General features: G+C 45.4%; 3 protein-coding genes across 4 annotated transcripts in view; 2 read left to right on the top strand and 1 right to left on the bottom strand.

Annotated features, from left to right (window-relative positions):
* Window positions 1-75: 75 nt before the first annotated feature.
* On the top strand, window positions 76-5,454 carry klhl7 (kelch-like family member 7). The gene is made up of 12 exons (XM_068702551.1): window positions 76-485; window positions 680-782; window positions 1,025-1,118; window positions 1,367-1,491; window positions 1,736-1,911; window positions 2,262-2,436; window positions 2,744-2,886; window positions 3,072-3,312; window positions 3,450-3,651; window positions 4,009-4,106; window positions 4,205-4,388; window positions 4,564-5,454. The coding sequence occupies exons 1-12, from the start codon at window positions 357-359 to the stop codon at window positions 4,739-4,741; spliced, it is 1,848 nt and encodes a 615-aa protein (XP_068558652.1). The 5' UTR covers window positions 76-356; the 3' UTR covers window positions 4,742-5,454.
* aste1b (asteroid homolog 1b) lies at window positions 5,379-9,435 on the bottom strand. 2 transcript variants are annotated; one of them, XM_068702550.1, is made up of 7 exons: window positions 9,348-9,435; window positions 8,414-8,664; window positions 8,053-8,319; window positions 6,938-7,929; window positions 6,615-6,846; window positions 6,338-6,530; window positions 5,379-6,058 (listed from the first exon to the last, which is right to left on the bottom strand). In XM_068702550.1, the coding sequence occupies exons 2-7, from the start codon at window positions 8,649-8,651 to the stop codon at window positions 5,752-5,754; spliced, it is 2,229 nt and encodes a 742-aa protein (XP_068558651.1). In that variant the 5' UTR covers window positions 8,652-8,664; window positions 9,348-9,435; the 3' UTR covers window positions 5,379-5,751. The 2 variants fall into 2 exon arrangements, with proteins under 2 accessions (XP_068558651.1, XP_068558650.1); XM_068702549.1 differs by lacking the exon at window positions 9,348-9,435 and adding an exon at window positions 8,988-9,043.
* Window positions 9,255-13,236, top strand: part of smarcc1b (SWI/SNF related, matrix associated, actin dependent regulator of chromatin, subfamily c, member 1b) — a 7,949-nt gene continuing 3,967 nt past the window's right edge. The window contains exons 1-16 of the mRNA XM_068702548.1: window positions 9,255-9,497; window positions 9,814-9,933; window positions 10,375-10,460; window positions 10,567-10,648; window positions 10,776-10,868; window positions 11,032-11,101; window positions 11,197-11,266; window positions 11,374-11,449; window positions 11,675-11,800; window positions 11,964-12,046; window positions 12,142-12,248; window positions 12,342-12,401; window positions 12,558-12,586; window positions 12,718-12,833; window positions 12,948-13,019; window positions 13,116-13,229. Of these exons, the coding sequence (XP_068558649.1) occupies window positions 9,321-9,497; window positions 9,814-9,933; window positions 10,375-10,460; window positions 10,567-10,648; window positions 10,776-10,868; window positions 11,032-11,101; window positions 11,197-11,266; window positions 11,374-11,449; window positions 11,675-11,800; window positions 11,964-12,046; window positions 12,142-12,248; window positions 12,342-12,401; window positions 12,558-12,586; window positions 12,718-12,833; window positions 12,948-13,019; window positions 13,116-13,229 (1,481 nt within the window). The 5' untranslated portion in view covers window positions 9,255-9,320. The remainder of the gene's footprint in view (window positions 9,498-9,813; window positions 9,934-10,374; window positions 10,461-10,566; window positions 10,649-10,775; window positions 10,869-11,031; window positions 11,102-11,196; window positions 11,267-11,373; window positions 11,450-11,674; window positions 11,801-11,963; window positions 12,047-12,141; window positions 12,249-12,341; window positions 12,402-12,557; window positions 12,587-12,717; window positions 12,834-12,947; window positions 13,020-13,115; window positions 13,230-13,236) is intronic.

The raw sequence follows: 13,236 nt of genomic DNA, 5'->3' as shown, positions 1-13,236 counted from the left end.
TAGTTATTTATCGCATCTGTCGGTAGAGGGTGAACGAGAGTCTTTTCAACCAAAGAAAATAACGTAGAAGAAGAGGAAAATTACAACTCGAGCAGCTCACAAAATACACTGCGCTACACCGTTTTATCACTATAGAAAGTTCATCTTTAAGATTTTTATTTTTATTTTCTCCCTGTGAGTTTTCAAGGGGTAAGACTGGCTGCTTTTTAGTTCATAAAATCCCAATAAGCTGCAGGCTGCTAGCAAGCCAAGCCAGTGGCTGAGCGACAACAAAGAGGCAGCAGCAGCAGCTGCACACTGCTGGCGGTGGTGCTGAAGGTAATTTTTACCGAACAGATTACATTCATCAGGCTGACATGACGGGGGTGGCCTCTCCAGAGAAGGCGGCGAGCACCAAGAAGAAGAGCGAGAGGAAGTGGGCCATCAAAGAGGAGTTCAGACAGCTGTCTAGCATCATGGGAGTCATGAACAACCTGAGGAAACAGGTGTGTGTGTGTGTGTGTGTGTGTGTGTGTGAGTGTGAGTGAGAGTGAGTGAGTGAGTGAGTGAGTGAGAGAGAGAGAGAGAGAGAGAGAAGAAAAGAGGATAAGAGTGTGTGTAGGTAACAGGGCTTGACATGAGGCATTTACTGTAAGTCTGTGTTCCTCCCTGTCCTGATACCTGTGTGTGTTTTCTTCAGGCTACTCTCTGTGATGTCATCCTGGTGGTTCAGGGGAAACACTTTCCTGCCCATAGAGTAGTGTTGGCTGCTGCAAGCCACTTCTTCAGCCTCATGTTCACCAGTAAGTGTGGACACAAAAACACCATTGACAGGACAGACATATTTTGTGGACCACAGTAGTGAGAACATTTGCCTCTGCTGCTCTAGGGGTGGTGTGATTTCTGATAGAACATTATATTTTGGGATGTCGCAGTATAAATTATGCAGTGCCACCCAAACTGTTTCCAAGCATAAGGGGAATATCATGTCTTGTTGATGTCTCTATTTTCTATGAACTCTACCTATCTTTTTCCTTACCTCCAGCCAGAATGATGGAGTCAATGTCCCACGAGGTGGAGCTCAGGAGTGCCGAGCCTGAGATCATTGAGCTGTTGATTGAATTTATCTACACAGCTCGGTAAGAATCTTGGCTGAAAGCCAATCGTGACAAATAGGAGTGATCGTTTTGAGGCATACAGTACACCTGAAAAAAAGGAAATATTACACTGTGGTGTAATTGCTTTCAAAAGCTGCGAAGCTTAACAGCAGAACAGACACAATCTCTTTTAACTTACTTTCACCTGATTTCATCAGAAACACCTCTTTAATGATTGTGTGTGTGTGTGTGTGTGTGTGTGTGTGTGTGTGTGTGTGTGTGTGTTTCAGGATTTCGGTGAACAGCAGTAACGTCCAGTCGTTGCTGGATGCAGCCAACCAGTACCAGATTGAGCCCGTGAAGAAGATGTGTGTGGAGTTCCTCAAAGGACAAATTGATGCAACAAACTGCCTTGGTAATACAATCAAGGTTGAATCATATCTCGTTTGTTTTTTACCCCAAAATCTGCTTAGCCTTTTGATCCTTAATTTATTGAGTTACCAGCATCAATTATTAAACTACTACTACTGAGGGCCAAACAATTCCAACTGAGTGAGTTTAGCTGGTACTTGTGCCTGGTATGTGAAGTCAAAAATTACATTTTTGGTTTGGGTCACATCATGTAATGCATTAGATTGACTCGTCCTGTAATCCTGCAGGTATTTCCTCCCTGGCAGACTGTATGGACTGTCCCGAGCTGAAGGCGGCAGCAGAGGACTTCTTTGAGCTCCACTTCACTGAAGTCTACAAACTGGATGAGTTCCTGCAACTAAATGTTTCACAGCTCACACACCTGCTGCACCAGGACAAACTCACTGTCCGTGCTGAGGCCCAGGTACACACACACACACACACACACACACACACACACACACACACACACACACATGCACATTCATTGACCATATGCTTCATTTCTTTTATGCTGTAATTTTGAAGAATATACTAAAGAAAAACATGTCTGAGGTGTTTCTGTTGGTACTGTTGTTGGTGCCTAAGTTTGGGGATTTGGCAAAATATAAGCCCTTACAATTTTATAGTGCAAATAATGAAATACTTCATTTTACAACTTAGATTCCCAAACAGATGGCTTTTTATCCCGTCAGGACAAAGTTGACTGGCTAAAATCACTACCACCTATAATCGGAATGCTCCAACATGTCTTGTTGTTGCGTTTGTGTTCAGATTTATGACGCAGCAGTGCGCTGGCTGAAGTACGATGTGTGTAATAGACAGCCGTATATGGTGGAGGTGTTGGGGTGCGTTCGCTTTCCTCTGGTCTCCAAAACCTTCCTCTCCAAGACGGTGCAGGCTGAGCCCCTCATCCAGGACAACCCACAGTGTCTCAAGATGGTCATCAGTGAGTAGGAGGAGAAAACACACACACACACACACACACACACACACACACACACACACACACACACACACACACACACACACACACACACACGTCTCAAGGTTTTGCCAGGGCTCTTGTGTTAACTCGCATGAATGAAATCCTCAACCCTGCATTCACGTCTCCATTTATATATAATATATACATATTTGACATACACTGTCTAATATTGTAGACTCAGACTTATGAGAGCAAGTTTAAACTGGTGCAAAGGCATACTGCTACGGTCTGCTGGGTTGACATGAGCATGCCTGTGCTTTCATACCAGGTGGGATGCGCTACCACCTGCTGTCCCTGGAGGATCGGGAGGATCTGGGGGAGAGCAGCCGACCACGACGCAAGAAGCACGACTACCGCATCGCTCTGTTTGGAGGCTCCCAGCCTCAGTCCTGCCGCTACTTCAACCCCAAGGTACTGGGCTTAAGTCAGTAAAGTCTGTATGGATATATACTCCTCATTTAATATTAAAGTGTGAAACTTCTGAACTCTAATGTTGGGTTTTAGTTGAAAAATTAGATCAGATATTGCAGAAAAACAAGTATGACATATATTGGTTTGTATAGTAAAGTCAAGTTTAAGTCTGGCTTTTCATGCAGGACTCCACCTGGACAGACATCCGCTGCCCCTTCGAGAAGCGCCGAGACGCCACAGCCGTCTTCTGGGACAACGTGGTCTACATCCTGGGTGGCTCACAGCTGTTCCCCATCAAGCGCATGGACTGCTACAACGTCCTGAAGGACAGCTGGTACTCCAAGCTGGGACCTCCCACGCCTCGCGATAGCCTCGCTGCCTGCCCTGCCCAGGGCAAGATCTACACGTCTGGGGGGTCGGAAGTGGGTGAGCACAGAGTGGTGGAAGGGGTGAACTCGGGAACTGGGATAGTAGATGTTGATGATCCTTCACAGGCGAAAAAGACATTCCCCTTCTGAAAGCATGTAACTGCGGTGTTGTGTACTGTACTCGTGTGTCTGCAGGAAGCTCTGCGCTCGACCTTTTCGAATGCTATGACACAAGAACGGAGTCTTGGCAGGTGAAGACCAGCATGCTGATGGCTCGCTGCAGCCACGGCTCGGTGGAGGCCAACGGGCTCATATACGTCTGTGGAGGCACGGTGGGCAACAATGTGTCCGGCAGGGTCCTCAACAACTGTGAAGTCTACGACCCCAGCACTCAAAAGTGAGTCACACAAACGTATGGTTTAGAACGATACAACCCAAAGGATGATGTGGGGATTTCTGTTAGTCCCTGGTTTCTTTACAGTGTGTATGAATGGGATAGTGAAAAGGAATATGATGGCAAACACTGTTGCCTTATTGCTATGTACTTGGTGACAACAGCAGGAAACGCAAGGACAATGTGAAAACATTTCTTATTTACTTACTGTCTGTATATCATATCAATGTTGTAGTTACCTGACAATAATCATTTGTACATTCACGCAGAAGTAGTGAATCACCTTGCACTGCTACTGTTGTTGTCTTCTCCTCAATACCTTCCTTGTCCCCGTCTCTGTCTCCACCTTCCTGTCCTCAGATGGAGGGAGTTGTCTGGGATGAGAGAGGCCAGGAAGAACCATGGGCTGGTGGTGGTCAACAGCAGGATCTACGCTGTTGGAGGGCAGGGAGCTCTAGGTGCAAAAAAATGATTTTAATAAATGCTGTAATATTACTATTCAACATGGTAGCTGTAGCATATGTGGCGTCAGTATGAGACTGTTTTTTCTCTTTAGGTGGACTTGACTCGGTGGAATACTATGACATTGCTAGTAATGAGTGGCGTGCAGCTGCGGCGATGCCGTGGCGAGGTGTGACGGTGAAGTGTGCAGCGGTCGGTGAGGTCATCTATGTGCTGGCGGGGTTTCAAGGTGTGGGGCGACTCGGACACGTCCTGGAGTACCACACTGAAACGGACAGGTCAGTGTATTACATAGATATTATTAAATAGATGTTGAATTCCATCACTAATAGGCACATTGGGAATCTATGAAATTAAATAATAACTTGTTTAAACCCTTGATCTAATTGCCTCACAACTAATAAAAGTTCTCAATTTCATGCTGCCTCTAAATCCATTCTCTTCTGTGTTCAGGTGGGTGACTTGCAGCAAGGTGCGAGCATTTCCCGTCACAAGCTGCCTGATCTGCGTGGTCGACACGTGCGGAGTCAACGAAGACGAAGACATGGACCTCATAGACTCTCAGCCACACGCTGCAGCCACCGCCTCGGCATCTGCCACAACCTCCTCCTCCTCATCCTCATCGTCATAGGACAAGATGAGGAAAGATTCAGTGTATGTTGCGGCAGCTACTGCGTTGGGCCTCCAGTGGCCTGACAGCTCTACTAATGTGAATATTCACGTGTGCATTTGGGCAAGTAACTGGTCATGTTCTTTAACATTGTCCAGTAGCCCCATTTATTTTTAACTTTTAGCTGTCCCACTGTTAAAGTGCCAGTGGGACACTATCCCACAAATTTATGTTAAAGAGGACAAGGAGACTTGAGGATTGTTTTGTTAGATACTAGAAAAAGAAAACAGATTGGCGAGTATTTTTTTTTTGTCCTTCGTTTAAAGAACTTTGTAATGTTGTTTTTATCGTTTTGGAACAAAATACTGTTACGGAGTGTAGATATACTGCATTTATGAATAGAAAAAAAGATTGGTTGTGTTCATATTTAATAAGAAAAATGACTTCATACAGAAGAGAGCCATGTGGTTACAAGTAAAAACTAGCTGAATGTGATCAAAAAACATGTCTGAGTTTGATTTCTATTTTTTTTTATTATAGAAAGACGAGTAAATGAATTCATGAGTAAGAAGGCATCTGCGATTAATGAATATTTCATAAGTTGCTCTTTAAGATGACATAAGCTGCCATACAACATGATAAAATAAGACCTCTTCATTTACTGTTAAAATGTGTCTTAACTGAATAAAAATAATAGGTGAAAACATGCATTAAATACAGTGGCATTACTCTAATGAGTTAAAATATTTTCTGTGGGAAAACTGATCTGACATGTTGCTTGATATGTTGCCATCACATGATTTAAGACAGGAATAGAAGTTTTCATAAACAGGTAAATATTATTGATGAAGCCTAAATTTGTGCAACAAAGGCAGAAGCTCAGCGGTCAACATTAAGAGGTGCTCTTCACTTGTCAAATGACTATTTGTAGCATTCCCTGAGTGTGTTTGATAAAACACTGGAATGTCCTCCCTCATTTGGCCCCTCGCGAGTGCTTCATATCGAACAGTTAATTTTTCTCTGCCTCCTCATCAATCGTCAGACTCTTCCTCGCTCATCAGGAGAGCAAACCTATTGTTTATCTCCTCAGTACCCCTTCCCCTTCCTCCTCTTCCACCTCCCCCTCTTCCTCTTCCTCTCCTTCCCCGGCCTCCGCCTCTCTTCCCCCTCCTTGCTGCTGAAGAGGAAGGATGGGTCTTAGAGCTGCAGTTCCTCACGTTGTCTAGCAGGGATGAGTAGAGCGGTCCGGACATGGAACCCCCGACGAGGAGGGACTCAGCAGCTCGGCCTCCTTTCAGATACCTGAGGAGGCCGTGCACCAAGGTACCACTGTACAACCTGAACCGCACAGAGATGGAGAGGGAGGCAAACGAAAAAAAAAAATACATTTGTTATCACTTAACCATGGTATCTGTATAAAATGTCTCTTATACAATCATCAAAAAGCAATAAGATGACATGACCACAGGCTTGTGAGAAATTGTGATGGGCATTCTTTACTACTTTCTTATAGACTAATAATCAAATAAATAACCAAAAGTTGAATCGATAAAGAAAAGTCAGTTGCAGCTCTAGTTCTCAAAAGCAAACGGTGTGTTATCTCGCCCTGTGCCTTACCATGACAGGTGGGGTTCAGGCAGCGGCTGCAGCAATAGCTGATTGAGACACAGTGCACTCCAGAGGCAGGCCTGCCATTGGCTGAGACTGTGAGCCACTCCGACATCCAAGCCCAGCCTCTCCCCTGGTCTCACACGTTGTCGATCCAGCCCCGCCCACACGTTGCGCTCCGCAGCCCAGTTCAGCTGTGGGACTAGGGTGATACACAGCGACAACGTTGAGGTACATAGTGCCTGTGACCTCCTAGGGCAATACAAAAGATACAAACACAACTAACCAGTGTGTTGGTAGTGGGTAGCTCCAGGCTGGTTGCTCCAAGACAGCTCTCCATAAACCATGCCCAGCACCAACGCCTGGAGTTGGGGCTGTGAGGGTGTTGGTTTGGCCTCTCGCAGCCAGAAGGCTGTCACTGCTACAGCCAGGCTCAGGTGGAGAGGAACAGCAGCCAGGGCAGACTCCTTCACTCCCAAGACGTCTAACAGGACCCCGAGACGAACTTTCACAGGAGCCTGGATAAAATAATGGGACAGCATTGGGAAAGGTAAATAAACCAAATAACTAATTGCCTTTAAAAACTAAACATCATTTCTGTTGTCATACCTGGCCCAGTGTACCTAGAAGTAGGGGGTTTCGGAGCGGATGTGCCTCTACGTTGTTTTTCTTCAAGTTCAGATCCATGCGGTCGTACTCCTCCACCACACACATGGGGGCACTAAGGTCCTGGGCCGATACTGTAGCTGCACCAGCTGCTTGTTCAATGCTAAATCCTGACTGAACACCCTGCTGTGTGGGTAAAATAATAACCTGACCCCTACCTCCACCAACCTGACCACCTCCACGCCCCCTTTGCCCTCGCCCACCTCTCATACCCTGGCTGACGTTTTCTTGTGCCCTCATATCCCGTGCCTGGCCATCCTGGCCTCTCTGCAGTAACATCCCATATATAGCCTGGCGTATGGCACTGGCACTACTATGGCTGCTGGCTAGCCTGCTGTTCTCCACCTGCGGGATGAGCAGGACCCTGCGCATCACCAGAACATCTACCGCCATGGGAGCCAAAAGCCCCTGAGCTGCAGCCAGCGACAGGCACTCTGGCAGCCAAGAGGTCCGCCCTCTAGGAGCGTCCGTACCTTCAGAGAACCAGTGAGCCAGAGAGCTTTGAGTGGCGATGTGGTACTCCTGCATACCTGCCCACAGCTGTGAACTGAGCCCACCCTTCTGTCCTCTCTTGCCTCTAACGCCTCCACTTTCCTCCCCCATCAGTATGCTCACTTCCTTCAGTGCGTCGGCCGGATTTGAAAAAGAGGACAGCCAGAGGAGGAACCCCTCGATGCGGGAAACGGGTGCTCTACCTTTGCCACCTCCTCTCCTTAATCCACTCGCACCTAACAGATCTAGGATTTTTTCAGCATCTTTTGGAGCGCCATAATCATTACCAGCCAGGACAGCAAATAAGGGCAGCAACTCCTTGTTCATGCTGCCAAACCAGCGACACAGCCCGTTAGTGGTGTAGCAACGAGCCGAGATGTAGCGGTGAGAGGCTTTACCATTAAGGTTGGTCCACTGGAAAGAACTGAGTGGCAGGTAACCACCTAGGAAAACAAAGCAGGTAAACAACATGTAAGACAACAACCGAGCCGCAAGTGAGATACCATCATTACAAAGGCAGATTTGGATCCTTTTTAAGTACCAAAAAGTCCTGTCGCTATTCATACCTGGCAGGTCAAAGATATAGAAGTCACTGTCATTGGTCAGAACTGGGCAGTTCCACTGGCGAGCCAGACATGCAATTTCCCAGTCAGCCTCAGCTGGACACTGGACCAGAGGGACTCCTCTCTGGATGAGGACCTGAATGAAAACATTTCTCGTGAGGATGGGGAGAATAGAGCCATTGCGGCCATGAGAGAGACTGTCTGCCTCCTTTATCTTGGACTGCAGACGCTGACGCAGAGTGGTAAACTTCTTGTCACTTGGGTCAATCCCTTAAGAAAAAGAACAGAACAGACAATGAACTTGATCCATTTTTAATAAATGTGAGCAAACTGATAGGGCGTTGCAATTCAAAAGCATTCTTACCTCCATCCAGTACCACATACGGCTGGATGTTACAGGCCGCCAACGCAGAGAGGAACTGGGTGAGCAAGCAAGCGAAAGCATCATAGTCCCCTCCGTGCTGCTGGTCCAAACTGTGGTTAAAGTAGAGGCGGAAATACAGACTGCAGCCATCAATAACCAGGGGACTGTCCCTGAACTTCACATCTTGGAGTAAGTTTCTGTTCCCCTCCACAAAGGTGGTCAGACCGTGGACACCCATAGGATCTCAGGACCTGAGGAAACATGAAGTGTTAAGGTTACTCACTGCTGGCGCTTCAGTGCTGTGATGAGTAAAGTTGGCCAAAGGGTGTTTGGAGTCTGCGGTTTTGCTGATATCCAATTATAGAACGGGACGGAAAACAATCATAATTCGCTGACAGCCAGCTTTGTATTTCCTGTTTCCAAAAGACATTGTGCACGTCTCTTGGAAAGTTATGACTAAACAAACATTTCTGCAACAACGTTCACAGGGTAATTGTAATTATGTTTTTTTAAACAATTATTCATTAGGTAGCTTGGAATTAGAGTGTTAGAATATAAACAAGCAGCTGCTAACCGATATCGCTTCACTTCTGTTTACATGTCTTGCGTAGTTATTTCCTTGTAATGTTATACTTTTCAAAATAAAAGTCGTGGTTTGTAACGAACACGTGTATTCTACATACAGATGCTTTATGGTGTTTTAAAAATAAACTACTGATTCATAACCGCGCACAATTAAATAATAAAACACTTGAAAATGAAAAACAGATCGACATTTAAAAAGAGAAAACCTTTATTCCGAACTGCTACAATCGCGCTGGGTCTCGCGAGAGAAAGCGAGAATGCGAAAGCTAACGAGCGCGCTAGCCAGTTTTGTTCTCCTGTTTGAGATTAATCTCGTTTAATTATGGCCACAATGTCCGGAGGAACACACCTCGGCACTCCCGGGACAAGCCAACCCAGCTCCGGAACGTCCGCACATCGGAAAAAAGACAGCAGTCCGTCTGCTCGGTTCTGGGAGAGTCCGGATACTTTAGCCCAGCTAGAGGTGGTGCGACAGTGGATCGGGAAGCACTACAAAAAGGTGGTTAGCTGGTTAGGAAGCTAGCTAGCAAGCTAGCTAAAAAGCTAGCCGCCCCCTGCTAGCAAGTCCAGTTGCTCAGATTGTAAACAAACGTCTCGTGCTGGATAACGTAACGTTTACACTGACCAGATTTATTGAGTGCTGCATTTAAAAATAATAACGCACACAAAAGATGAAGTGCAGTGCAGCCAGATCCTAGAAGTTAACCAGTAACGTTTCAAACACAACAGTTAAACTGGCTAGACTCTCGGTAAAAGCAGTGGGTTGCAGGTTGACTTAAAGCTATTAACGTTCTCCTCCTCTGTGTGTCCGTTAGTATGTGCTGGTGGATGCTCCATCGTGTCAGGCTCTGGCTGGAGTGACCCTGCAGCTTCTCCAGTTCCAAGAGGATGCTTTTGGCAGACAAGCCACCAGTCCTGCTCTCACCAAACTGCCCGTGAGTCCATCTCTCACTGTCTGTTTTTATAATCATCACACTTCACGCCTAGTATTCAGAATTTATCCAGTCTCCAAAGTCTCCATCTTTTAGGATTTATGTTGATTTAGGCTTGTTTTTATCGGGGTTGAGATCCCTACCGTGTATAATAATATAAATACAGTACTGCAATCATTCTGCATCCATGCAATCATATTTTATTTTTTCTATTTCTTGGTTACTTCCTGGAGCTAGGTACAAAATATTTTCATTACAGGTTCTACTCAATTTGATTGATTTCAGTCTGGAGGTTATTAAAATAACGAGGGATAAAAACCCTATAAATCTATAAGTGTCTTTCAATGGTGTCCCCTCTTTAGAGAGAGGGGAATGAGTAAGATGACAGAAAATCTGACAAGATGGATAATAAACAAAACTGTTGATTTTACATTTTTTCTACAGGCACAGTGCTTCCTGGACCTGCGGCCAGGGGGTGGACTCTGCCACATTCTTGGCACTGCCTACAAGTTTAAGGCTGAGCAAGGCTGGTGAGTTGCGTGTCCCTGATGCTTCTGCTTTTTCACAGTAGTGTCCTTCATGTTAAATATCTTCCCTTCCTTCCTTCCTTCCTTCCTTCCTTCCTTCCTTCTACAGGAGGAGGTTTGACTTGCAGAATCCATCAAGAACTGAAAGAAATGTTGAGATGTTTGGTGCTATTGAAAGAGCCCTGATCCAGGTGACATAGACAGACTTGTAAACACACACACACACACACACACACACACACACACACACACACACACACACATCAGCCTACCAGGGACACACCCCTGATGAACTACTTGTGATTTGTGCATCTACAGAACAACTGTATGTCACTGCCTGTGGTATATGTGGACCCTATACTGGATCAGGAGCTGGCTAGCAGACTTACGGATATTATTACCAAACACCAGGTAAAGTGCTGCAGAAGAGAATCAAAGATGAGCAGACTGTGTGTTGGAGAAAATGTTCATACGTTGACGTATACTGAGAAGGGAAGCGAGAATATGTAACTCAGTTTATCTCTAACAATATAGTTCAATATCATATCAGTGCTAAAGGTTTGTCCCTCCACAGGGTACTCTCACTGAGGACCGAACGCTCGCCAGTCACCACATCTACTCCTCACCTGCGTCTACAGAGGAAGGTCAGTTACAGTTTGTGCGTGTGAGTGTGTTATCTTTTTAAATGCTTGGTACGTATTTAACTGAATACATTTTTTTCATACACGTCTGTGTTCAGATGAGTGGATGCGTCCTGTTATGCGGAAAGACAAACATGTCTTGGTACACTGGGGCATGCACCCTGACAGGTGATGCACAAGCACTCACACACACACACACACACACACACACACACACACACACACACACACACACACACTACTTACCTGTTGTGTCAATTGTCACTTTTCCACAGTTATGACAGTTGGCTGTCCTCAAGTGATGTTGAAGGAGAGGTTGAAGAGCCACCACATTCAGAGAAGCCGTGGCGGGTTAGTACAACAGCACACATACAGAAACATGATGCTTTACCGCTCGGTACACTTAGTTACATACTATGGATTCCTGCTGCATTTACTATATACAGCTGGACATCAATATTTTAGCTCAGAATCAGATTACATTGAGGTTAATACATTGTGTGTGTTCATTTTGGACACTTGATGACATACACTAGCACACTCCACATTAATCCTCATTTTGTGTGTGTGCTCCAGGTCCATGCTAGCTGGGTTCTGGACACGAATGTTTTCAACGAGTGGATGAACGAAGAAGACTATTGTGTGGATGAGAGGAATGTACCAATCATTTTTCGCCGGCGCATTCACCTCAGAGACGACCAGGTTTGTACGAAGCTGTAGGGGGTCAAGAGGGCGTCAGAAAGATAACGGTGTTGTCAATTATTTTCCAAATTGAGGCAAAAAGGATACTTTCATTTTCAGATAACGACCCTTAAACTTTGGCTTACTTAGTTTTTTCACCATCTATATCTGCCCTCTGTTGCAGGACTCCAAATTCACCCCCTCCAAAAAGAGAAGACGCTCCCCATCTCCTCCCTCCTCTGAAGGCAGAAAGAAAGGAAAGAAGGGGTAAGAAACAAGTGTTTCAAACAAACTGGAGGGTATACTTTTGGTTTGACATTTCAGGGTGAGGTCTCAGCATTGAATTTTGTGTGTTTGCACAGGAGAAGGCGCGGACCACAGGAGGAAGAGACAGAAGAGGACTTGACCAAAGACATGGAGGACCCTACCCCTGTTCCTAACATGGAGGAGGTTGTACTACCCAAGAATGGTAAAAGACTGTGACCAGACTGTCAAACTAGTCAAATATAAGTATTCAGAACAGTAGCCTTTTGTCTCTAAACTATTTCTTATGTTCTTGCAGTCAACCTGAAGAAGGACAGTGAGAATACTCCTGTCAAAGGAGGGACTATGGCTGACCTGGGTAGGTTAAGTGTTATAGCTCATGTTTAAGGAGAAATGTAGCATGTGTAAATGTTTCCTCCTGTTTATACCTTTTAAAGATAACGAAATACGGTTGGACTTTTGTTTGTGGGAATGCACATTGAGTTTTCACTCTCTTTCACTTTTCTTTTTCCAGATGAACTGGAGGATGATTTCTCAGGAAGGGTAAATAGGATGCAATCTATCTCAATCAAATGTTTTTAAGTGCAGGAGGGCAGTGATGTAAAAGTGTTATTAAATGTGTGTGTGTGTGTGTGTGTGTGTGTGTGTGTGTGTGTGTGTGTGTGTGTGTCTAGGATGATGAGGAGGGGAGAGGGGAGGTACCTCGCCTGTCAGAGGGAGAGGACAACGTCACAGAACAAACCCATCATATCATAATACCAAGTTACACATCTTGGTTCAATTACAACAGGTAAATGGATTCACTCACATGTAGTGACATTGACTGTTACTCCAAAAAGCTTTCTTCAGTACATCCCAAATTTATAACCTAACCCCTAAAAACCTATCTATCCATGTATTCCAGCATTCACGCGATAGAGAAGCGTGCGTTGCCAGAATTCTTCAATGGAATGAATAAGTCCAAATCGCCAGAAATGTGAGTACTGCATACATTCAGACTTTACTATTTGAGTCTTATCAGGTGAGTGAGATGGTTTCCCAAAAACAACATGGTGTTTTTTGTGCACCGCAGCTACCTGGCTTACCGTAACTTCATGATCGACACATACCGGCTCAACCCCCAGGAATACCTGAGTTCAACGTCCTGCAGACGCAACCTCACTGGAGATGTCTGTGCTGTCATGAGGTAACAC

Source organism: Cebidichthys violaceus, unplaced genomic scaffold, assembly GCF_023349555.1.
Source record: "Cebidichthys violaceus isolate CVI_PGR_0920_01 unplaced genomic scaffold, fCebVio1.0.p SCAF_85, whole genome shotgun sequence".
In the NCBI taxonomy this organism is placed as follows: Eukaryota; Metazoa; Chordata; class Actinopteri; order Perciformes; family Stichaeidae; genus Cebidichthys; species Cebidichthys violaceus.
The sequence above is the reverse complement of the archived record's forward strand: the minus strand, read 5'-3'. Positions and strand labels throughout refer to the sequence as shown.

Bases quoted from the DNA above. Each gene is read 5' to 3' on its own strand.
- klhl7 (XM_068702551.1), top strand. From the start codon at position 357: ATGACGGGGGTGGCCTCTCCAGAGAAGGCGGCGAGCACCAAGAAGAAG. The intron at 3,313-3,449 runs GTGAGCACAGAG...GTGTGTCTGCAG, and splicing joins GTCTGGGGGGTCGGAAGTGG to GAAGCTCTGCGCTCGACCTT. The intron at 4,389-4,563 runs GTCAGTGTATTA...TTCTGTGTTCAG, and splicing joins TACCACACTGAAACGGACAG to GTGGGTGACTTGCAGCAAGG.
- aste1b (XM_068702550.1), bottom strand. From the start codon at position 8,651: ATGGGTGTCCACGGTCTGACCACCTTTGTGGAGGGGAACAGAAACTTA. The intron at 8,320-8,413 runs GTAAGAATGCTT...CTTTTTCTTAAG, and splicing joins GTATGTGGTACTGGATGGAG to GGATTGACCCAAGTGACAAG. The intron at 7,930-8,052 runs GTATGAATAGCG...TTGTTTTCCTAG, and splicing joins CTATATCTTTGACCTGCCAG to GTGGTTACCTGCCACTCAGT.